Source organism: Ahaetulla prasina, chromosome 2 (genome assembly GCF_028640845.1).
Source record: "Ahaetulla prasina isolate Xishuangbanna chromosome 2, ASM2864084v1, whole genome shotgun sequence".
Taxonomy (NCBI): domain Eukaryota; kingdom Metazoa; phylum Chordata; class Lepidosauria; order Squamata; family Colubridae; genus Ahaetulla; species Ahaetulla prasina.
Window position 1 is genome coordinate 39,350,854 of NC_080540.1, and position 24,761 is coordinate 39,375,614.

General features: G+C 39.0%; 1 protein-coding gene across 1 annotated transcript in view; it reads right to left on the minus strand.

The window, feature by feature from the left end:
* The window catches only part of LRIG1 (leucine rich repeats and immunoglobulin like domains 1), a 157,270-nt gene that overhangs the window by 14,605 nt on the left and 117,904 nt on the right, over positions 1-24,761 (minus strand). Inside the window, exons 7-12 of the mRNA XM_058167183.1 lie at positions 23,814-23,957; positions 20,014-20,157; positions 17,032-17,112; positions 8,891-8,962; positions 5,672-5,743; positions 3,620-3,783 (exon numbers count right to left, since the gene is read on the minus strand). Of these exons, the coding sequence (XP_058023166.1) occupies positions 3,620-3,783; positions 5,672-5,743; positions 8,891-8,962; positions 17,032-17,112; positions 20,014-20,157; positions 23,814-23,957 (677 nt within the window). The remainder of the gene's footprint in view (positions 1-3,619; positions 3,784-5,671; positions 5,744-8,890; positions 8,963-17,031; positions 17,113-20,013; positions 20,158-23,813; positions 23,958-24,761) is intronic.

Below are 24,761 nucleotides of genomic sequence, written 5' to 3' on the forward strand. Positions count from 1 at the left end.
TGCTTCTCTGTCTATCCCTTCAGTTCTGAAACATTCCTCATTGGCCCCTATCCAAGTACTAACCAGTCCTTACCCTCATACCTATGGCTAGTCCTTACTTAACGACTGCTCAAAGTTACAAAAGACTAAAAAAAAAAAAAAGATTGGACAACCATTTTTTGGAAATGATAGAGGGTTTCCTGCTGGAGCAGGGGATTGGACTAGTAGACCTCCAAGGTCCCTTCCAGCTCTCTTATTCTGTTATTCTGCTAAATTACTTATGACCCATCCTTGAAGTTACAACTTCCGCACACATATGATCTGCAGTCATATGATTGTGCTTTAAGCTCACATTTATGATCACATTTATGTCACGTAACTTTTTTGCCAGTTTCCAGTGTTCCTTGCTGTTTTTTTGGCAAAATCCGCCCATTTGGGAGAATGGGTTTGCTTAACAATCAGGTAGTTCACTAAATGACCACGTGCTTAACAACTGGATGCTTAATGACTTGCTTTACGATCGTAGTAAAAATGTTCATAAAATCAAATCTGGTCACATGGTGACATGGTAAACAACCACAATGACTTAGGAGTAAAATTCCAGACATAATTGCAGTTGTTAAGTGAGGATCACATGCATTTACAATATTTGCATTTATGTGGCTACTACTGCCTGTTTCCTTCTGCATGAAATTAAGTTGAACAGTAATAGACCTTACGAAAAACACCAGAGGAAGTTGAAACTGGGGATACAGGCCCTAAGAAACAACTGTGGGATAACTTACAATAAGACAGCCTATCCTAACAAAAAAACATATTACAAAAATTACAAAGTTAAAATCCTTTTTAAGATCTAAGGGTGACAAAACTCCTTTTCCATGACTTACCACTAATTCACTAATTCCAAAGCATGAAGAAACAAAAATGGTGTGTATGGGGTGGGGCGCATGTATGTAAGAGATGCATGCATCTCTTATATAAAGCCACACAGAACGTCAATTCAGTAAGTAGCCAAAGGGAAAAAGTATAGCATTTCCCTTCTTTAATTACAGGCTTCCAGACTGCCAAAGGCTGTGTATAGGGGAAGGGATCCTTCACTTGGGAAGTCCACATGGCAAAATGAAGGCTTTAGCATAAGCTAAAAAGCAGGAGTTTCTCAAACATGGCACCTGCCACGGGCAGCCTTGAACGGCCATCCACAGAAGACAGACATTCATGTAATGTGTGCCTTTACACTGGCCCAAGAGGCGACAACAATCACTCCTGGTGCATTCCGACTTCCAGTTCTATCTAGCATGGCTGGCTCAGGAATTCTGGGAGCTGAAGTCCATGGGTGATTAAAGTGGCCATTGTTGCCCATCCCTGCTCTAACGTCTGAGAGAAAAGAATGCATCAGGCTGTAACATTGGAAGAAAAAAAAAGGGTTGGTATCAGATGGATACAGTGGATATGTTGGGCACAGCCAGAGGAGGGGTGGGAAATTTATAGTATCCCAAAGCCAAAACATCTGTGACTCTGAAGAGGGCAGGCAGACAGACAAGCAATACTATACTATCTTCTAGCACATTCCAGGCATGAGAGAAAAAAAACCGCATGACTCAGCTGCTCTGCCACAACCAGTAGCTCTCTGCTTTGAGTGACAGGAACAGCAGTGGGTCCCTGCCCCCTCCCCCGGCCCCTCCAAGAGACGCAGTACATGGTTGGGGGAAGTGACAACTCCACAATTGGCAGTTGTTGCTAGACCAAGAGATTTTCCATCTGCCTTGTCTATTTGCGGTTACCAAATTGCCATTTTTAATAAGATTAAGGAAGGTGACACGTGTTAAATAAATGCAGTTATTTCAGCATGCTGCCTAGGGAATTCTGGGAGTTGAAGTCCGTTTTGCTGAGTCTGAGAAACACTGCTCTAACCTCATGCAGTACACAAGGGGTGGCTACAACCGCTGTCAAATAGGATAGATTTATTCATTACTATAACGATTTGGGTTTTTTTTTAAAAATGTATCCCTCCTCCCCCCCAAAAAACCAATAGGTGACAGAACAACATTGCATTCTTGCGAAATGGGGGAGATGATTTTTGATTCAATTGGGATACTTTAATCGGGATGATTGTGTCTAATGCTTCAATATTCTATCTAATTTCTTGCCTAGGCTTTACCTTATGAATGTGTTTTGGGAAGGTTTAAAGTCTAAGGTTTAAAGTTTAAGGTTTAAAGGGGGCGCAGTGGCTCAGGGGCTAGGACGTTAAGCTTGTCGATTGAAAGGTCGGCAGCTCAGCGGTTCGAATCCCTAGTGCTGCCGTGTAACGGGGTGAGTTCCCATTACTTGTCCCAGTTTCTGCCAACCTAGCAGTTCGAAAGTACGTAAAAAATGCAAGTAGAAAAATAGGGACCACCTTTGGTGGGAAGGGAACAGCGTTCCGTGCGCCTTTGGCGTTGAGTCATGCCGGCCACATGACCACGGAGATGTCTTTGGACAGCGCTGGCTCTTTGGCTTTGAAACGGAGATGAGCATCGCCCCCTAGAGTTGGCAACGACTAGCAGGTATGTGCGAGGGAAACCTTTACCTTTACCTAAAGTCTATACTTCTCCCCCTCCCTCCAAAAAAGAGCTCTCTGATGCTGTTATTCTCCATGCAAAATTAAAAAGTCTTTAAAATTTTACTTTTGCCCTAGGAGATTCCTAGATCCACCCCCTTAAGATCTTCACTGCTGGTTCTTGAAAATTGTTAACAATCCAAACTCTATAGATTTTGCTCACTTCCTCACTCATACTAATTGAAACCAGTCCCATACACTCTGACAAGCTGAATTCCCATCACCCCAAGAGCACCTGCATTTACTGTGGTGTCTAATTTGGAGTTGATGCAAGAAACTTTACCCTCAAAATCCAAAGTAGGCTACCGAAATGGGTATCAGGTGAGTCTCTCTCACGACTAGCTCTGAGCTGCCCACAAAATAAGATGCAAATTATTCACCTATGCTTGTAAGGATTTTATTTTCTCTGGTATTGGCTCTCAAGCACTGGTACCAAAGCACATTGTATGAAATCAGCTTCCTTTTTAGATTTTCTGTACTGATGCGATAATTCCTACTTACCCATTGACATGACTTAATCATGTTTTGAGTCCTCAAAGTAGTATTTTTTTAAAAAACTAAAGGAATACACAAGTAACGAATAGAAGGACAACAAAAAAATCTGGGAAGAGCCTTCCTTTAATAAGAGCAAATAGAATCACTTTTGTTTTGTGCCGGAAGAAAATAAATAAATCAAGAAAAATCAGCGGCTGGAGCCGTCAAGGCAGCCTCAACCAAGCTGGAGCCCAAATTAAAATGAATTGAAGCAGGATATGCTATTCAGGAAGGCTGTTTCTGCTTTCTCATCCAAGCCCTAACCCCTTCTATCATCAAATTTCCATGACCACCAAATGAGTCCCCAAGCTCATTTGGGATCACTGCTCCCGATAGATGTTGTGAATATGATTTAGAGTTCTTCTCAATGGTGAAGGCAGACCACGAAAGGAGATGCTACACTCCACTGCATATGAAATAATAAGCTGACCACAAAATACATAGTCATTCCTGCGTCAGGGCTACCCTCCAAACCAACCTCAAAATTACCATGCGGCAGCAAAGACTCACCACATACAAAACTTTCTGGGACCACTTCAAGAATATTTTTGCCCTTTAATGATTCCGGGTGGGCACAGGTGGCTTCCACAAACAGCTGTTGTTTTTTCTTGGTTAACCAAAGTGGCAACCACTTGAGCTGACAATCACAGAGGAAGCGCTCGCTGTTGATGCGGCTGGGAGAAAGCAAAGAAAAAGAAGGAAAAGAATAAAATGTTTTCAAAAGACTTGCAACGGAAGTGTTAAAAATGTTCATAAGGCAAGTGTGTGAAGATGACTTGTATTAGTTGTTATATGAATATTAGCCTTGGACCGAATTATTCAATAGTCTGCCTCCATGCCAGTCCAATACAACATTTTGCACCTGTGCAGAAAAGGCTTTGCTCCAAATTCAGTTGGCTTTCCAAACAGATTCATATAAAGCTATTGTCTATAAATGGAGGGGGGAAGAGGGGGGGGAAGGAATTTTAATTTTACTTGGAAAAGTGTCATTTAAAGATATAGGTCCAGTGGTGGGATTCAGCCAGTTCACACCACTTCGGGAGAACTGGTTGTTAACTTTCTGAGCAGTTTAGCAAACCGGTTGTTGGAAGAAATCATTAGGGCAGAGAACCGGTTGTTAAATTACTTGAATCCTACCACTGTATAGGTCCCAATTTAAGCAGACGACGGTCACATCTGCAGGTGCTAATTTCATTCTTTAATACAGTGTTTAAATGTATATTCTGCAGTAGATAACATCTGGATAACCTCAATCTAATAGGCAAGTAATAACACTTCTAAAAAGGAGAAGTTCAAAAATTAAAGATGGAAAGATTTCCAAAAGCATGTTTGAAATTCAGAATATAAGAAAACTAGTTCAGCGATAACCACATACCGTATCTATTTAATCCAGCATTTTCCTTTCCACAACAGCTATTAGAATTCGTTGGGAAGCTCTCAAGCACAGCATATATTATGTATTGTGACAATTAATTTTGACTTTTGCTGCATAGCAGCTGGTATGTATTAGCATGGCAATCAGCTTTTGAGAAATTCCCTAATTCACAGCCATTCGTAAATCTATTCTTCATTAAGCTTTTGATTTATACTTAAAACCTAGTTTAGTGGTCATCCATTTCTTTTGAGGTAGATCTTCCAAATTACTTTAGATATTTCTAAATAGTTGTGCCAATACCTGAAGTGGAAATGAACACACCCTTTAAATCTACAAATATCAGTTGGCAACATGGGTTTACCACATAAATAAACTACTCCACTCTATGTTTAAATAAAATAAAGTTTAAGTGATTTGTGGTTGATTTTGGACAGAACATGGGTTCCCCTCCCTCCTTCAACAATGAACTTGTAAATTTAGCTTCTGGACATCTGTAGAGGCCACACGCTATTTTAAAGCAAGGGAAAGAACAGAATATATATCGCAAAAGAGAATGTGACAAACAAGGTTCTGCTGACATAGTTGAAGTGACAAACCTGCTAACACATTTGTAATTCTGAGCTTCACTGCTTTCTTGTAGACGTTTCATTATCCAACTAGGTAACATCATCAGTGCTAGCAGTTGAGTAATGAAACATCTGTAAGAAGACAATCAATTTCAGAGAGCACCAAGAACCCAAGTTCATTGCCGAGTTACAAATATTCTCTTCTGCTGATACCATTCATAATTCTCCCCTTCTAAACGGGTTCAAGGATCAAATTCAAAGACAGGTCATTACTGAAATTTCATCATACGGAAATAAAAGGGGGGAAATGAGAAGGGCAGGTATTTTACTATATGATCTATATGACTAAAGGACGGAAGTTTGGACTGCCTGAGCAGAACCGAGAAAGGCAGAGCTGCAGCCCAATGAAATCAACCACAAGGAAGATCTAATTTCACTAGTTATGGAATTTTACTATCTGACATCTGCTCTCTTGCAAAAATAGCTTGTAAGAAGAGTGCAGGGAACAATGGAATTATTGATGATATGGAAAAGAGCTATTGGAGGGAGGAGTCGCCAGAGAAAATGCCACAAAAATGGACCAAAATATACAGCAAAAACTTATTAGGATTCATTCCTTACAGTTCTTTCAGGTTTTTCAGCTTTGTAAAGGCATCCTCTTGAATAGATCGTATGGCATTATTCCCAAGGTTCCTATATAGAAAGTAAAGCATTTATTTTAATTTACAGACATACATAGATGTACCATGGTGTCACAAGAGTAACTCTGTAGGTATAGTTTCTTTTAATACAGCACTTTGTGATTTCCCATTTATTCATAATATCTCTGATCCTTGTTAAATAGAGGATGTGCAGAATTAGGACCCGAATGCATTTATGCATCATACTAACTTTATCAGGACATGTCATAGTGAATCTCTCACCTGTCCACTTTCCCTTCACATCCGATTTCTATTATTATTATTTTTGTTTTACTGAATCCTAATGGTGATTAATGAAAAAAAGCCAATTTTCTTTATTTTATACAGGTAGTCCTCGTTTAAAGATTGCCCTGTTGAGCAACCATTCAAAACTACAATGGCACTGAAAAAGTAAAGTGAACACTGGTTCTTGCATTTACGATTATTGCAGCATCCCATGGTCAGATGTTAGAGATTTGGAGGTTTTGCAGTCTTTATAACTTTCCAGTATCCTGTGGTCACATGATCACCTTTATGCACTTCACAGCCAGTTTATGAATAGCAGAGTCAATAGAGAAGCTGGCAGTAAAATCGCAAGTCATAATTAGATTATGTCTTGCTTAATGACCATAGGAAATTGCTTAGGGAAGGGGTGTCAAACTCGTGGCAATGTGATGCCGCGGGTTTGACACCCCTGGCTTAGAAGTGGTGGAAGTGATGTCATAACTCTATTGAAATCATATAATATCTCTCTAACAACCATATTATAGTCCCAATTGTGATTGTTAAGCATGGACTACCTGTATATTTTTTTCTTAGCCAGTTAAGATACGAATAGCAATAGCACATAGACTTATATACCACTTCACAGCCCTCTCTAAGTGGTTTACAGTCAGCAGATTGCCGTCACCAATCTCATTTCACTGACCTCGGAAAGATGGAAGGCTAAGTCAACTTGAGCCAGTGAGACTCGAATTGCCAAACTGCTGGCAGCCGACACTCAGCAGAAGTAGCCTGCAGTACTGCATTCTAACCACTGCGCCACCACGGCTCTTATAAGATAGCAATAGCAGTCTTATATACCGCTTCACAGTGCTTTACAGCCCTCTCTAAGCGGTTTACAGAGTCAGCCTATCACCCCCAACAATCTGGGTCCTAGTTTTACCGACCTTGGAAGGATGGAAGGCTGAGTCAACCTTGAAGATACAGGTTAACTGCATATTATACCTTAGAGATAAGTTTTTCAGCACAAAACTGAAACAGAATTTGCTGCAGCTTAATCTTGTGGTTTAATGTTACATATGAACTGGCCCATGAGTAGTACTATTCTCAACCCATTATTATTATTTTAGTGGCTTAAGGTGGATTTTTTAAAATAGTACATCTGCACACATAAGTCGTTCCAATTGCTTAGTAAATCTGCCAGCATTTTAAATACAAACGTTTTTAGCATTTCATCTGGCCAATTGCTGAAAAACTGTACTTGAAGCAAAGAACATGTAATATTTTAAACTTTAACCTCCTCCACCCACCCAACCTCTTTCCAAAGGAACCCCATTCCTCCTTTGCAATAAGATTTGGGCAAGATAGAAAGAACAGAGAGAAGAACATTTCAGAACTTCAGCCAACTACGCCGGGGGAAAAACAGCAAAGAACCAACTCCAAAATCTACTTCATAGAAACACACGTTACAATTAAAATGTCTTTAATTGGCTGGTGTCCAAATAAAGATGTCTTAGTTGTAATTTGTAGTCATTTGCACATGAGTAAAAACAGCAAGGATGTGGAAAATGAACAGACATTTTACAACAGGATCCAATCCCTGCAGAATTATCCATGTCCTGGGGAGATTTTTTTGCACAAAGTAAGAGAGTGGCAGGACGGGGGGAAAAGGGGCTTCAATGTCAACCCTCTAATTCACTCTCAAGCCTGCCCTCTCTGTTCAAAACAAGTTATATAAAAAAGTAGGTAGTAGAAATGCCTCTTCTAAAATGGTGTTCTCCCTCTTTGGATTTTGCAAGTATGTGTTTAAAAAATTAGCGAGTACAAAAAACAAAGCAAAACAAACAACCCTCAAGCAGAATAACCCAGGGGTCTTTAGGACTCTTTAATATTAAACGGTAAAGGTTCCCCTCGCACATATGTGCTAGTCATTCCCGACTCTAGGGGGCGGTGCTCATCTCCATTTCAAAGCCGAAGAGCCAGTGCTGTCTGAAGTCATCTCTGTGGTCATGTGGCCGGCATGACTAAACGCCAAAGGCGCACAGAACGCTTTACCTTCCCACCAAAGGTGGTCCCTATTTTTCTACTTGCATTTTTTACGTGCTTTCGAACTGCTAGGTTGGCAGAAGCTGGGACAAGTAACAGGAGCTCACTCCATTACACGGCGCTAGGGATTCAAACCGCTGAACTGCTGACCTTTCGATCAACAAGCTCAACGTCTTAGCCACTGAGTCTAATATCCCTATATTATATATTCCTATATTATAAACTTATTTTCTATCAAATGCCAGCAGAGGGAGTCAAAGCGAGGGCGATGGGGGTAGAGCAGATCTTGATCAAAGTTGCCATCTATAGGAGTGGCAATATTCAAGAAGACAAGAGATGTGAATCCTCTGATATTCAGCGAGCTTTCCTGCCACTCCAGCCTAATTTATTGTAAATATATTCAGGCAATGGCATAGAAGAGCAATTAAAATTGCAAGGGTTGTTTCCCCCCCCCCTAACAGCAAAGATAATGGTGAGATATTTTGACCCCAACATTTTTGCAGATACGCTCAATGCCAAGGAAGAACAGTGCAAAAAAAAAAAGGTGCAACTTCAAACTTTTGGGAAAGGAGAAAAATTTCTCAGGAAGGTTTAGATTTTTGTGAATAAAAAAGAGCCGTTCCAATATAGGTTAAAAAAAAAAACAGCATGTAACTGGTCATGTGCTCTACAACTTTCTTCCTAACAAGGATTTAAAAAAAAAAAGCAGAGCCAAAGTTGGAGCTGACTTATAATGAGAAGGAAGCAGCTGGCTCTCAGGAAGGGAGCTTCTCAGCTTACAAAGATGCTATTAAATTGCTTGCAGGCCGTTGCAGCAGCCATTCCTGGCAAGCCTCCCCTTTCGCACCCAGCCCCTCCTCTCCCAACCTGCAAAGCCTTGTGGGTTACTCACAGGTGTTCCAGGGCCTCCAAGCCAGAGAACGCCTCCTTGGCCACAGACTTGATCTTGTTTCCAAACAGAGTCCTGCAGTTGCCAAACACCCAGCATGCCAGATAAGCAGCAGCCAGGAGAGGAGGAGGAGGAGGAGGAGGAGGAGGAGGAGGAGGAGGAGGAGGAGGAGGAGGAGGAGGAGGAGGAGGAGGAGGAGGAGGAGGAGGAGGAGGAGGAGGAGGAGGAGGAGGAGGAGGAGGAGGAGGAGGGGGGAAGGGGGGAGAGAAAGAGAGGCAAGAGGGGAAGAAAAAAAAACCCAATTAGCGAACATCTATCTGATGAACCATCTCCATGTAAGGCGCTGGAAATACAATCTGTCAAGATTAAGGAAGCATACTCTCTCCCTTTCCCTGAAATTAAATACTTTTATCTTTATTAGAGCTTAATAGTGATGATAGCTTTACCCAGGACATTCTGTGTTGGGTTAAGAAGTGCAGCTTTGCTCTGGAAACAAGGGAAGGCTTTGCTCTGGAAACAGGGGATAAGCTGACCTGGGCTTATCAGCCTATACACCACTTAAACAAGACATTGGATTCACCACTGGGCAGTTCACCCTTGATCTTTTCACAGTTGGTAATAAGTGGCTTTCAAAACAGACCACAACGGTTCAGACTTTTTTAAAGTTTCAAACTAGAGATGGACCTTCTCCAGATCCCACTTTGATGCCCTCCCATCAGCTCTACTGCCGGGAATATTTCATAGGATTCCTCATTTACAGAGAGTTTGCCAGCATGGATCCAGGGAGGTACAGCCTTTCTATGATGCCCCAAGATATGCTCTAATGGCCCAATCATTTCCAAATACGAGGGCCATACAGATAAATTGTATGTTTTTATTTTTATTTTTAAGGGATGCTAATAATCCCACACATATCAGAAGACCAAGGATATTCAACTATGCAAAATTTTTAATTACATATGTTGTTTTATTGTCCTATTATTTTTTTCCAATAATAAATTGCCATGTTAAACCACTTCCCTTTTTACTATACTCTTTTGTTGAAAATGCCGATCAAAGGCTGTAGTAAAGACATTTGATTTGGGGAGTTTTCATGCTATGTTTGAAGAGAGGACAGAGAATTTTTTTGAAGAATATGTTACCCCCACCATAGAAAGTTTAGTCCATGTTTTTCAAAGTTCAGGGTCAAGTTAACTTGGGTAGAACTCTCTTTCTCCTTTGGAAATTTATTATATAAAAAGCATCAACACTTTATTTTCTCATAAATTTACCTCATAAATTCTCTACTGACTTGCTAGAAAAAACCCTGACAAAAGTATTTCAAAGTCTTTTAATTGCAAAAATTTCATATAGAGTTTAGATATTCTCTTCTAATTATAGAAAAATAACATTGATCTGATCATGGACTCAAAGTACACTGAAAGATACTTTTTTCCAGTGAATGCCTATGAAGTTGCTTACCGACAGAACCTATAAGCAAGCCAAGATGAGAAATTAAGGGTTTTTTTTAAAGATGATTTTTGTTTTAACAAAAAAATATGGCAGTTTCATTCTAGTAGCCAAGGTGACTAAAAGTCTTGGTATGGCACACTGTAACATGTGGTTTAACCTTTGTTGTCCTCTTAACTTACTCTACTTACTAACTTACCAGAAATGGTAGACTGAAGATTGCTCCACAAAAAGCAGAGCAAACAAGACAACAGAAGGAAGAGCCACCAAGGAGACTGGCTTTTTGTAATTCCTCTCTGGATAAGATGTCGACTTGAGATTGGCCACAAGTGCTCTAGACAGTTGCTACTCACAAGGGGGCTGCAAAATAGTGACCTTAGAGCTCCGTGAGATGAAAGAATAGTCATCTTTTTGTTCAAACTGTGGTTAGCGCCTTTGAGAAGATACTGTGTTCAGATATTTCTTTTTTTAATCATGTTTGGAAATTGTGTCTTAACTCCTTTTTACCTATTAGGCACCTTTGGACTGACAAGTTTAGGAATTTAAAAAAATGGGGGAGGGAGGGGGAACAAACAGCAAAAAGGTGGACTAAATGGACTTTTGGTATAATCAGGACTGAAATGATGTTTTATGGATTAGTTTACCAATAAGAGATGAGATATGGAAAGAAGTTTGTTGTATAAAAGAAGGTAGTATACGATTAAAATGTTTATAGTTTTTGTAAGAAGCAAATTGCTTCCTTATATATTTCTTTTCTTTTTCTTTATTAAATTCTTATTTTTTCTTTCTTTTCTGTTTCTTTTCTGCACCTTCTATTTTTTATTCTTTGATTTCCTTTAGTTTATAACTACAACAGTAATAATTAGTACAATCTTTAATAACTTCCTTACACTTTGCAATATATATTCAGTAAAAAGCATATTTTTAAAACAAAGGCAATACAAGTCAATTCTAGCATACTGTTTGGCTCTGCCTTCCTCATAGAGAAATCGCCAGAGAGATATTCAAATATTCTGGTCATGAAATCAAAACTGATAGATATTTGATTCCTACAATCCAAAAAATGTTTGAACACTTTCCTAGTTCTGCTGGCGCGTCTATAGCTGGAGCTAAATTGGCCCTGCGGAGCTTGGTTTGGGATAATATTGATAGTATTATTCTGTTACTTATCTGATTTCTAGCATTTTCCTTTCTTCTTTTTTAAAAGTGCAATATAGTCCATCCTGAATCCTGATGACAGAAGAGATTAAACTTCTGCAACAAATTAATTCAGGAGGTACGGTATGAGGACTTTTGGAATGCTTCTTCAATTTCAGCTTTTTGTTAATATAAATATTCCTGCAACTCTCCCCTGAATAGAGACACGAATCAAGAACAATTAGAACCTAGGAAGGTCAACTTGCAAATCTTATACACTATATTCAATGTAGTGTGATTGTCCATAGATATCGAGATAGGCCTTCCATCAAACAGTACTCCTTGATGTCGATTTGGCTAGCTCTATCATAAAGAAATCTAGGTCAGGGGTCTCCAACCTTCGCAACTTTAAGACTTGTGGGCTTCAACTCCCAGAATCCCAAAAGCAAAGCTGGCTGAGGTATTCTGGGAGCTGAAGTCCACAAGTCTTAAAGTTGCCAAGGTTGGAGACCCCTGATCTAGGTTATTCATATTCTGCACTTTTCTTGACAATTAAAAAAAAAAGAATAGAAAGCATTAAAATATTACAAAGGCATTTTAAAAAAATATCTTGACCAAATTCTAAAATTAGGAAACCATGTGTCTATATGTGAAATCTTTATGAGGAACAAGCTATGTTCAAGATTCTGCTAGTGACTCGTGACCACCATTTTTCACACCTACGAATGCTGCAGCAGTCTCATGGTCACATGATCAGACATGTGCCAACTGACTGATATTTATGAGAGTTGCAGCGTCCAGGGTCATATGATCACCTTTAGTGACATTCTGACAAGCAAAGTCAATGGGAAAATCAGATCCACTAACAACTATTTTACGAGCTTAACAACTGTAGTGATTCACTTAACTGGGGCAAGAAGGCCATAAAATGGAACAAAACTCATTTAACAAATGTTTTGCTTAACAAGAGAAATTTTAGGCTCAATTTATTTATTTATTATTTAATTTATTTGTCGAGTACGTATTAGATAATATATATAAGCATGAATTGAATACGTGAAGTGGATATGAATAAAAGAAAACATTAGGACAGGGACGGTAGGCACACTAGTGCGCTTTTGCATGCCCCTTACACACCTGTTAGGAATGGAGTGAGGTCAACAGTAGACAGTCTAAGGTTAAAGTTTTGGGGGTTTGGGAAAGAAACCGCAGAATCAGGTAGGTTGTAAGTCAAGGACTATCTGTATATTGAGGGATGGAAACATTTGGCAAGTAATCTAAGAAAAGCAAAATATTATTTCAATGTTTTATATAAGTAACTTTGATGGGTGGCTATTTTTTAGCAAGAAGATACCATATGTCTTCTTTGGTAATCCCAATAGCTGAGAATGACTAATGATATGAAAGAACAGAGCCTAACTGGAGAAGCAAGCTATCCCAAGTAAATCAGATTTGCTTAGCTGAATGTTACTTTTCAATATAATCAAGAAGCAGCAGCAATTAGGTAAAAAAGAAATTACAAAACAAGTTTTTACAATCTGTTTTCTGTGATAGATGCATCATATGTAATCTAATCTTAAATTCTTACAAACACAAAAGTGTGTCTCAAGAAAATAAAACAAAAAATTCTCCCCCCAAAAAATGCAGTGAGAAGAAAGAAATTACTCAGGATTTGAATATTTGAGGACCTCACAAAAAATACTTGGGACCTCTGACCGGTTTTTATAGATCAGGGTTAGACTCTTCTTCGTGTTCCAACATTGAGATGTGTAATTAGGTCATGTCTGCATTTCGAATTTTAAAAATTGATTTAATTGTCTTGGTTTTTCCTCAATAAAACTCTGGAGACGAAAGCTGTATGAGAAAGCCAAATTCCTGACAAATTTCTGAGTCTCAGCACTTGTTTGAGCATTTCCAGGAGGTCTCAAGAGGAAGGTTTTTCTATTATGGATAGAAAAGAGAATCAACACACTATCCTCACATAGTTTAGTTCCAAACAGCCCAACACAACCAGCAGTTAGTTAAAGATCACCTCAAACTTAAAAGGTGGGGAAAAGGTTCAATATTACACACAATGGAGGAATAATTGACGATGGAACATGCAGAGATAGCTAGAATAACTACTTTGATCACAGAAAAGATTTAATCTTTTCTGTGATCAAGGAAGTTATGCTAGCTATCTCTGCATGCTCATAAATGGCTGATTTTTATAGACTATAGTTTTTTTGCAAGAAACATGGAAAAATATGAACATATGACTTGTGGTTTGGATTATTAGGGAAAAAATGGATGGTAGAAAAAAGTGAGTTTTTTTAATTAATAATTTTGTAATCATACCTAAATTTACTGTAGAGGAAAATAGAAGATTCTTTTTTTTTTCATTCTTCCTTACTGCACTTTTTTTTTCTTTCTTCTATTTTGTATTTTGTTTATATTTTATGTTCTTTTTAAAACATTTAATAAAAATTATTTTTTAACAAAAGCTTAGAGGTGGGGAAGAAATATGTAGTTATTCACTCATTAGCAAAAATACATTTCATTGCTTTCAGAATAGAGAGAATTATTTTCCATATACTTGGTCTGTTTTCCCAAACCCAGACTCTGGTTTACTTCTTGGCTGCTCATTAGCATCTTCTCTGTTGCATCTCCATCAAAAGAAAAAAAAATGTTTTCCTTGGTATATTTTTATTTTTATTTCAGTATTATTTGTAAGTTGCTTAGATATTTTTTTTTTCTTTTTAAATTGAGCAGGCATATAAACTGGATGAAATAAAACTACAAATATATAAAAGGTGCAGAGCATAGAATACAGTGACATCTCTGTTCCCTCTGTTTTAACTAATTGCAGGGATGTTATGAAGAAAAATATCCACAGCATCTGGATACGGCCATGTTTATTTTTTTTAATTTACTTTTTTGTCCCTAAGAAGAATGGAACTAAAATCAGCCCCATGGACACCTTTTGTCTTTTCAAAATTGCAAAGAAATACAAGGTCTAAATAATTAGGGCTATTTCTAGACATCAGTTTTTGCCAGTGTAATATTTTGATTGTTCTTCTGAGGCCAGGTTTTAATTTAAGCTTGCTCTCTCCTCAGTGGAAAATGTCATCTATAATTCAGAGAAGGCTAAAGTCTTTGCTTGTCCCTTTCACTCCTGTTAACACCTCCACTATGATGAACAAGGTACTTTAGTACTCACTGCAACCTCCTTTCAGTAGCTTGTCCACGCAGATCAAAAGAGGAACAACTCTTAAAACTGTCTCCAAAACACTGAAGTAATTATTAATTCATGTGGAGGTTTCCTCTTAAGTCTCTCTCTCTCTCTCTCTCTCTCTCTCTCCTCCCCCCCACTCTCTCATGGAGCCAATCTACAGGTGCAGAGCTCTTACTACAGAGTACCTACCTACTTTTTTTAGAAGCTTTAATAGAGTCCCAGGAAAAAGACATTCCTCCCATTCCCTATGAGCACTGATGTTATTACTTAGTTTGGTAATGAAATGTCTGCAAGAAAACAACCAAGGTCAGAGAACACCAAGGAGAAACATATTCCTCCTTTTCCCTTACCTGGCTTTGCCCACATTGGTCTCTAGGCTTAAATGAATATGAATAACTTTCTCTCCTCTGCTCCAACGAAGTACATGCGTGTGAGTGTATGCATGACCATAGTCACTAGCTTGTTCCTGCTGATGTGTTTTTTGCCAATTTTACAGCCCACCAACCAACTTCATTCTGGAGGGCATGTTCTGAAAGAAGAAATCTGCTCTCTCCCTCTGCAGAAGTCATACACACACACACACACATACACCATACACACACACACACACACACACACACACACACCCCGCAGAATTAAGGAACCTGATCACACTAAATTCTGATTTTTGTTCAGAGTGGCCCCTTCCTAGTTTGCTGCCTAGTATGCCAATTAGAGGGCATGGTGCCTTCAACAGACATAATGCTACGGTGAGGGCATCAAGTGAAGACCATTCTCTTCTTCACGCATCTGTAATCATGTGAGGCCTAATATCCGAACAAAGCTAAGCTTTTAGTCAATTTCACAGTATGCCATGTAATGGTCTCCTGCAGGCATATCAAAGGATTAGGGGAAGCAGGAATCCTCCCCAGCTTTTCAATAAAAAGTAATCATTACTCATACATTTGGACACTTGGTTAATTTGAAAACAAAAATTCTTCTTCCATGTTTTCGTCAATTTTCCAAGGTTAGGTATTTATCCTAAATCACTTCCTAGTGTATTCCTGGACAACTACAGCTCAGTTTTGGGGCTTAAAACTGAATTAAATTACCATGCTATATTGGAAGTCATTATCTATTTTACAGAACAAAATCTTTACTTCACCAATGCTATTAATTTATATATTCCTATATTAAAAAGAGTGTACAACAATATCCTTGTTTTTAATTTTTCTTATATGATTTTACTATGTTTATAGAATGGTTTCTCTTAATTCACGACATCTTCCAACTTTCAGTCTCTAAGCAGTTTACCGAGTCAGCCAATTGCCCCCAATAATCTGGATCCTCATTTTACCGACCTCGGAAGGATAGAAGGCTGAATCAACCTTGAGCCAGTCAAGATGGAACTCCTCGCAGATTGCCTGCAATACTGCATTCTAACCACTACGCCACGTCTTGGAAGGTGTGCAAGAGATGTGACCTCAAGAAGTGCAGCACAGGTTGGGAAGGGAGCGCAAGAGGTGTGGCAGGCTTGGGCAGGTTCATGAGGGTATGCGAGGTAAGATGTATGGCACAGGTTGGGTGTGGGTGTGTGTTGGTATAATGTGAATGAGGAAGGTGCACAGGTTGGCATGGTTTCAGTGCAGAAGAGCTGGGGAGGCTAGGTGGCTGAGGGAGACTAACCTTAGTGATTTGCTATATTCCCCACTGATTTTATAGGGAAGTTGCAAACATAGAGAGCTTGGCAACTGACTGCAAATGTGAATGGGTTCCCAAGAACTCAAATTGTGATAAAGTGACTGCAGGTGTTCTGGAAAGGCCAGAACTCTGAGGACTGGTCATAATTGCCAGTTGCTCAGCAGTATCTTAACTTGGAACGATTGCTGACTGAACAGTCATAGATCAACGACTACCTGTATCAGCAATATAGTTTCCCCTGGAACAAAAGCTGAGTGCATTTTCTGTTTAAAAGATCACCATCTGAACATCATGTAAAGAAAAATCAAATGTATGCCTTACTTTCACTGGAAGACACAAAGTAAGCAATTTGTCAAGAATACAAAGCGAAACAAATTTATCATTTAAGATTCATAAAATAAGGTGACTCTATTTTATTTTCGGGGGGGTGAACCCTCTTTAGACCTACAAACTAAGAAAAAAAAAGTACAGTCAGAGTTTGAATTATGGCCAAGTGAGCTTCTAAGGCATGTACTAGTATTAAAAAATATTTGCCTTGCACATGATAGACGCTCAACAGATGTCCCACTTTCTCCCATCCCACTCCTAATATACACAGAGATATACAAAGTTGTTTGGAAAAACAACTTTTGTTTTCTAGAAGCAAAAGTTATACGATACTCACAGCATGCTTAGGTTTTCCAGGCCCATAAATGCTCCACTGGTGTCTTCTATTGTCCCTGAAATTTCGTTATGATCCAGATTCCTAGGGAGAGGATGACAAAAGAAAGATCGCAATCAATTTCCCAGTTTGTGAGCCCAGCATTCAAAGAGGCTCACAAAGGCCAACCTTTAGGAAACTTTCCCCAAAGACACTGCCTTTTGTTCCTGTAGCATAAAGCTTTCATCTGAAGCGTTTGTGGAAAAACAGTAATCATTTACTCTAGTTGACTCGTCCTGGCCTCTTCTGTATTGTTTTCTTTCAAAGAAAACTCCCACAAATGATGCTTCTGCTACCTGATTCTCATCAACTGAGTTAGGGTGATACTTCTTCTGGTGTTTAGAAAGGGCAAGAAAAAAACTTATTTTACACCCACCCACCCACCCGAGTCTTCTTGGAATCGGGCAGTCTTAATAAATCCAATAAAAATCAATAACTAGAAATAAGCCCAAAGGCGCTTTTATTTTAAAAGCAACTGGACTTTCTGATTTTTCTGTAAGACGTTTCTCTTCTCATCTAAAAAGCTTCTTCAGTTCAGCTTCTTCAGCACTGAAGAAGCTTCTTAAATGAGAAGCGAAAAATCAGAAAATCCAGCTGCCTTTAAAATAAAAGACAACCATGACCTAGGCAAATAAGAATATTCATAGACAACTAGAAGTAAGGATGAGAACGTGCAAATAAATACAAATACAATTACTATGGTTTGACTGGGGTTGAGTCACGGGAGTAGGGGCTCCCAGGTTTTAGGGCGTAGCTCAGTTGGTAATATAAACATGGCTAGAAAAAGCTCCTCCTCCCTTCCACCCACCCCTCTGAAATCAAAAAAGTTGGGCCTGGGTAATAAAGGCAATGAAGCAATCAGGGGAGAAATAATGGGATCCAAAGGTAGATGCAAGGCATTTGAAGTCCAGAGATTGAGCTGCACGAATTAACAATGTCATTTCTATTTTTATGTTTTGCATGGAGCCATTTGCGCTTTATTCCAGAGTAAATTCCTTGTTTCCCTCCATTTTTTCTTTTTGTAAAGGGAAATTGATCTCTGAAGGTTTGGGAATTGGTCCATGATCATCCTGCCACATGTGAGATGAACTGGAGGACTTTGGGGGGAATTAATGTGGAGTGAGATTTCTCTAGCACCCTTTTTTTTTTAAAAAAAGGTAATTGATCTTGACTTTGTATTTTGTAAAAGGAGAAAGAGAATGAATTTACTGCTTCTTCCAAAAGAACATCCTTTTGTGAGAAACATGCTTTCTCATAAATTATTTTTTTTTATATAAAAAATCCAACGTATAGGGGATCCAGTATTCCAGTTCAGTTTTCTTTGCATTCACTTTGCTTTTCTCACAGCCTCTGTTGCCAATTTCCTATTCTTTCTGGCTGGCTGGCCCTGAAAGCATACTGCCTTGTTAATCATTCTGCTGTGAGGTCTCAGGGACTGACCTCTATTTGAATAGCTTCTCATTTCAGCAGTTTCACACCCACCAAAGGCTTGTCAACAATAGATGGTAATTAAAGCATGCCCGGCTCTTTTTCACCAGGTGCAGGGGCTGATGGGCCTTCCTCTTGATTCAATTAGAACTTGCTCTCCCACCCTCTTTCCCCTCTGTGCACTGGACACAAAAGGAGACCGAGAATTAGCTGCAATCCAAACACTCTTTTCAGTTTGGGAAAGTCTTTCGTCCTTTTCTGTGCCAGCTGCCTAGGAGCAAGCCCTTTCGGAAAACAGGCACGGGATTGAAAAGTGGGTCTGGGAAAGGCAAAGAAACATAAAGCCCGTCCTCACTTCAATCAAAGGAATAAATAACTGCACAGTGCAGTAACCAAGGGGGGAAAAAGTCTGTGTTTCTTTTTCCATTAAGCTCCGACTTCAAAAGAGCTTTGGAGAAAAGAATTTTAAATCAGTAATTTGGAGAACTGTTCATTTGGTGGAAGGACATTTTTTTTTAAAAAAAGAAAGAAACAAGGTTCTATAAAGTTATTCTGGTTTTCACAAAACCAAAGTTATCACAATTGTGCACATAGAATGACAAGTCAACAAAAGCAGAGATTCAATGAAAAAAGAAATATCCCATTAAGTACAAGGGCAAAATGTCTCCTTGGACACACTCATGGCACTTTTCTTCCTTGGCTGACTCTGGAGGAAGTATTTGCTAGACTGGAAGTTTCCCAGAAGCTGTTAAATGGAGAGAAGGTCATCCTCAGTTAATGTCCTCTCAGCACCAATAACTGCTATGGTACAGTTCATCCACATAGTGTTAAATTTGGGGTAGACATAGTTGTCTAAATGTCTATGGAGATTCTCAGTCATCCAGTCACGGTTGTCCTGGACTTTCTTGGTTTTTTTTTTCCTTTAAAAACTTCTCATCCAAGAAGTTTTTCAGTTCTAATTGGTGGAGAATGGAAGGGTTTATATTCTCTGCTGTCATCTGGTCATTAGCACTCTTTCTTTCGTTTGAAACAGGAATAAAAAAAAACACCATCTATTTCAAAACTGAACAGTTCTCTCTCAACAGAGAAGAAGGGATACGACACTACCTACCTCCTATATAAATCCAGTCCTTTCAGCAGTCCCAAGAATGTTCCATGCCCATTTGTACTTTAATTCAGGTGACTTTGAGCATACAGATAAACCCTCAAGGGGCCTCAATGATTCTGTACAGCTAACCACCGATCCTCAAAGTCCCAATGACCAGATGACTGCAAAGAATATAAATCCTTCCATTCCCCACCAGTCAGAACTGAAGAAGCGTTTTTGGATGACAAGCAAATCGTTATCAAAGAAAAAACAACAACCCAAGAAAGTCCAGTTGCCTTTTGAAAAAAGTACATTTGGAATATTCATTGTCTAATAATTAAGAGAATGCAAAAGCAAATATCAAGACCTGTCCCTTTTATTCCTCTCAAGAGTTAACCTGACAAACAAAATGAAAAATGTAAAACTCGTACAGGACACGTAAGCTTCTGAGTCCCTTGAATGCCCCTTCTCCAATATGACTGATGGAATTGTGACTCAGGTGAAGGATCTCCAGGCTTCCCAGATCTGTTAAACTTCCTTTATCCAACCTGGTTAAGTTGTTGAATGACAAGGACCTGAGGGGGAAAAAAGAGCAAAATTTCAATGTGAAGCATTTATTTTCCCTTCTTGATGATAATTCCACTGGATAATTCCTTGGTCCTGGAAATAATTTAATTCATGAATATCCTAAATGTATTTCCTATGGAAAGAAGGTCAGGAATATCCAAGTCAGATAAAGTATTTACTGTATGGGCAAAATAAAGTCAGAAAGTAATTAATTTAACTTTTACATATGGATTTAAACCAGGGGTCTCAAACTCGATTTCATTGAGGGCTGCATCAGGTTTGTGTTTGACCTCGGGGGGCGGGCAGGGCCAGGAGGGTGTGGCCAGCTTGACATCACTTATCAACGCTCCGTTTTCGGCCGCAACAGCCTCCTGCAGCCTTCTGCCAGTGAAAACGGAACCCGGGCGGGTCGCACATGGCCTCCCCAAGCTCTGTTTTCGTTGGCAAAGGCTCCGTGGGCCAGTCCTTCGCTGTTTCCCGGGTAGGCCCGCAGGCCATATCTAAGCACCCCACAGGCCAGATCCAACCTGTGGGCCTTGACTTTGATACCCCTAATTTAACTCAACAACTCCTTCAGGTTCTCAGAACCTATTCATAGAGTTATGTCCAATTATTCCATCTAGTCATTGACAAAATCAAAGCATGTTTGCTTTCAGAGTGAGTTATCTTCAAGCTAACTTCAGGATCTTGGTTATATTATAACAATCCTGCTAAAATATGGAAAGAATTGCCCATTTTTCTTTGAACCAAGGAAACGGGCATAAGATAGGATTCCGTATATTCTTCCAACAATTCAGAAGGTTATTAAGAAGTGGCTTTTTACTGAGATGCTGGGATAGGATTACATAGGCAGATAGTATGGAAGGAAGATAGCTAAGCCTGAAGTGAGGCATCCTATAGGGACAATTGTGACACAGGGTTTTTGTTTTATTATTTACTGTTTTAGGATTGCTTGATTTATTGGGTTAATTGTTGTAAGCCACCCAGATAGGCAGCCATATAAAGATTTTAAATAAATAAACATAAACCACAAATCCCAGCTTCAGAGCAACCGATATATAATGAGATCATGAAACTCAGGAAGTGCATAGAACTGGAAGAATTGCAAAGCTGGGGTTGGCATTGTGTCATATGATCTCAGTCACAATAAATAGTCAGCTCCAAAAACTATGGTTTCCCATTAAATGAACTTGTTATATAAGTTGCTGTCTCCTTTTCCCAATTTTCTTCTTTCATGCATCAGGATAGCAACATTTTGGGGGAATCCCTAAGATTGCCTTGCATCTTACAGAGGCTCAAAACTCCCTATCCCTGACTACAATAAAGACAGATTTGACTTAGTTTCCCATTTCCCTTATACCTTTCCTTTAAAAGTTCTTCAACTTCCTCCAAGTACAGCAAATAAAAAATACATGGATTATGTACCTATGGCTTCAGCAAGAGGCCGAGTTGCATTTTAGTCTGTGAGCAGCTTCTCTTCAAATAAAGCAACCTAAAATAGCAATATTTTATATGTACCCTGGCACTGATTTGTAGATTTGAGACAAAACTACAAAAGAAATACGGAATAATGAGGCAAAAGCGCCAACAATTTCTTCTATCCAGTTTTAATAATACAAGTAGCCCCCAAACATATGGCCACAATTGAGCCCAAAATTTCTGTTGCTAAACAAGACAGTTGTTAAGTGAATTTTGCCCCATTTTACAACCTTTCTTGCCACAGTTAAGTGAATCACTGAAGTTCTTAAGTTAGGAACACGACTGCTAATTGAATCTGGCTTCCCCATTGACTTTGTCTGTCAGAAGGTCGCAAAAAATGATCACATGACCTCAGAACACTGCAACTGTCGTAAATATGACATATAGTTAACAAGCATCTGAATTTTGATCGTGTGACCATGGGGATGCTGCAACGGTTGTATGTGTGAAAAACGGTCATACGTCAGTCTTTTCAATGCCATTATAACTTCAAATGGTCACTAAATGAACTATTGTTAAATCGAGGACTGCTTATGGTGAAGTGTGGAATATAAAAGTTAATGACATCTGCCAAAACCAGGTCAAGACAGAAATATTCCTAAAGAAAAACAAGGGTATTATCTCCTTGGCAAACATGTGACATGCTTTTTGCAAACATGCACCGAGATAGCAATGGTATAACTCAGTGGTGGGATTCAAATTTTTTTACTACTGGTTCTGTGGGCGTGGCTTGGTGGGCGTGGCAGGGGAAGGATACTGTAAAATCTCCATTCCCTTCCAATCAACTGGGACTCGGGAACCAGAGAATAGATGGGGGCGGGGCCAGTCAGAGGTAGTATTTACTGGTTCGCCGAACTACTCAACATTTACACTACTGGTTCTACAGAACTGGTCAGAACCTGCTGAATACCACCTCTGGTATAACTACCAGTAGGAGCAATGAAAGGCCTTTGGAAAAGCTTTCCAAAAGGCAAGGGACAACATAAATTAATTCCCAAGGAGACTGTGGTGTCAAATTATGAAGAGATGGCAACCAGTCAACATTATTTCCTCACCTGTGATGAAAGAATTTTTCAAAAGGGGAATGGAGGGGGTTACATAGAAGAAATCCAATGCTAGCAGATAGCGCTAAGCGCAACTGTTAAAAAAACCTCATAGTTGGCAGAAGGTTGTTTTTTTGTCAGAACTGTAGAGGCACGTTTCTTTTTTGACATCAACTAAATTTAGCCAAGAGCAAATTTCAAAATAAAGCTTTGTAGTATCCCTCTGCAATCAGCCAGAAAGAGACAGAAATATTTGTATGTACCTCTCTGCAGCCCAAGTAGAGATATATATAGATTTATCAAAAAAAAAACAAACCCATCCATATTTTAATTTCAGAATGGGAAAGGAAACCTCTCCCTTAAGGGATTTGTGAACCCCTTGTATTCTGGATAAATCCACAACACCTGTGTCTCTTGAATAACTGAATGTGTATCCTTAAAAGACATTTTCTTAACTAGTGTTCTTAACATTCTTTATCTGGCTATTTGGATAAAACTAAAACAGACATTAACAAGAGAAGCGAACACAGTGTCAAACGCTTGAGTTAAAGAAAAATCTTCAAGACCTCTAGGGACATCAACTGATATTCTCCACAATATCACAGACATTAAAAAAAAAACCATATATCCATGAACAAATGTACAGACATTCAGTTCATCTTTTATCCAGTGTTTTAAAGAGATTTGAAATTAAAATAAATTATAATAAAAATAAACAAATCAACCAAGCACAGTTAGATGCTGGAGAAAAGGTTTAAAAGCATCAAATAAATAATTGTTTCATTTTTATCTAGATTAATAAAGGCTTTTCAAGAGAAGTTAGGAACAGATAAGGCTTGCTAGTGATGAAAACTAATATATGGATGCCGACTGTTGAAAATAATTTATCTAGGTGAAACAAACTTCTTTGATAGAAGTGGTATTTAGAAAAAAGATACAACTTTAACACTGATACTTATTGTGGAAGAAACAGTCCTAAATCTTCTAAATTAAAAAGTAGCATTTTAAAAGAGGGGGAAATAATTGCATTCTATAAAACTTTCTAAAAAACCTTTCTCTCTTAAAGCACTGCCTACATATACCGTAGTGCCAGAGTTTCTATTTTTATTATCAGCGGTTGCCTCCCAAATTAGCTAACTTACAGTTCATTCAGCTTTTGGCAGAAGTTCCAACCGGTAGGACTGATACTGGATATCAGGTTGTTACTCAGATGAAATTGTTGAAGGGACACCAAGCCATACAGGGAACCACCGTTCACTTCTGTGAGGACATTGTGCTCCAGGTGCCTACGTGAAAAACCAAGCTGGACATTTTAAATTGCACACAAACTTTCATTGATTTTTTTCATACAATTTTTCTCAGGGAAAATTCCCCAAATCTGTAACTTCTTTATCATACTTAAGAAGAAGAAAAACCACAATCTAAATAACATGCTTATTTGATTCCTGGGATTATAGGCTGACATGAAATTCCTTGCATGATGTTCCAACACCCCAACATTCTATTACTGATAAAAGTAAAGATACCTCCAGGTCAAAATTGACATTTCATAACTGCATGGAAATGCTCATATGGTTCTTTTGGCAGTGAGACAGAAGTGATTTGCTGATGCCTGCTTCTATGATGTTTTTTGTAGTTTCCCAATGTAATTTAAGGATTTACTTCCTTCCTTCTTCCCTCACTCAATGGTGAAAACCACATTTTTTTACTACCGGTTCTGTGGGCATGGCTTGGTGGGCGTGGCAGGGGAAGAATACTGCAAAATCTCCAATCCTACCCCACTCCAGGGGGAAGGATATTGCACAATCTCCATTTCCACCCCACTCTGGGGCCAGCCAGAGGTGGTATTTGCTGGTTCCCCAACCTACTCGAAATTTCTGCTACCGGTTCTCCAGAACCTGTCAGAACCTCACTGCTTCCCTCAGTCTGAGTTCCACTTGGTGCTGCCCCGCATCATAGGCCCTGTTACTGAATCAAACACCTAAATAAGGAGTATATAATCATTTTACATTCTAGGTCTGTACTGGAAAAGCTATTCAGGGCTAGGAGACAACATAACCTTGATTTAAATTAATTTAATGTAGTTAACA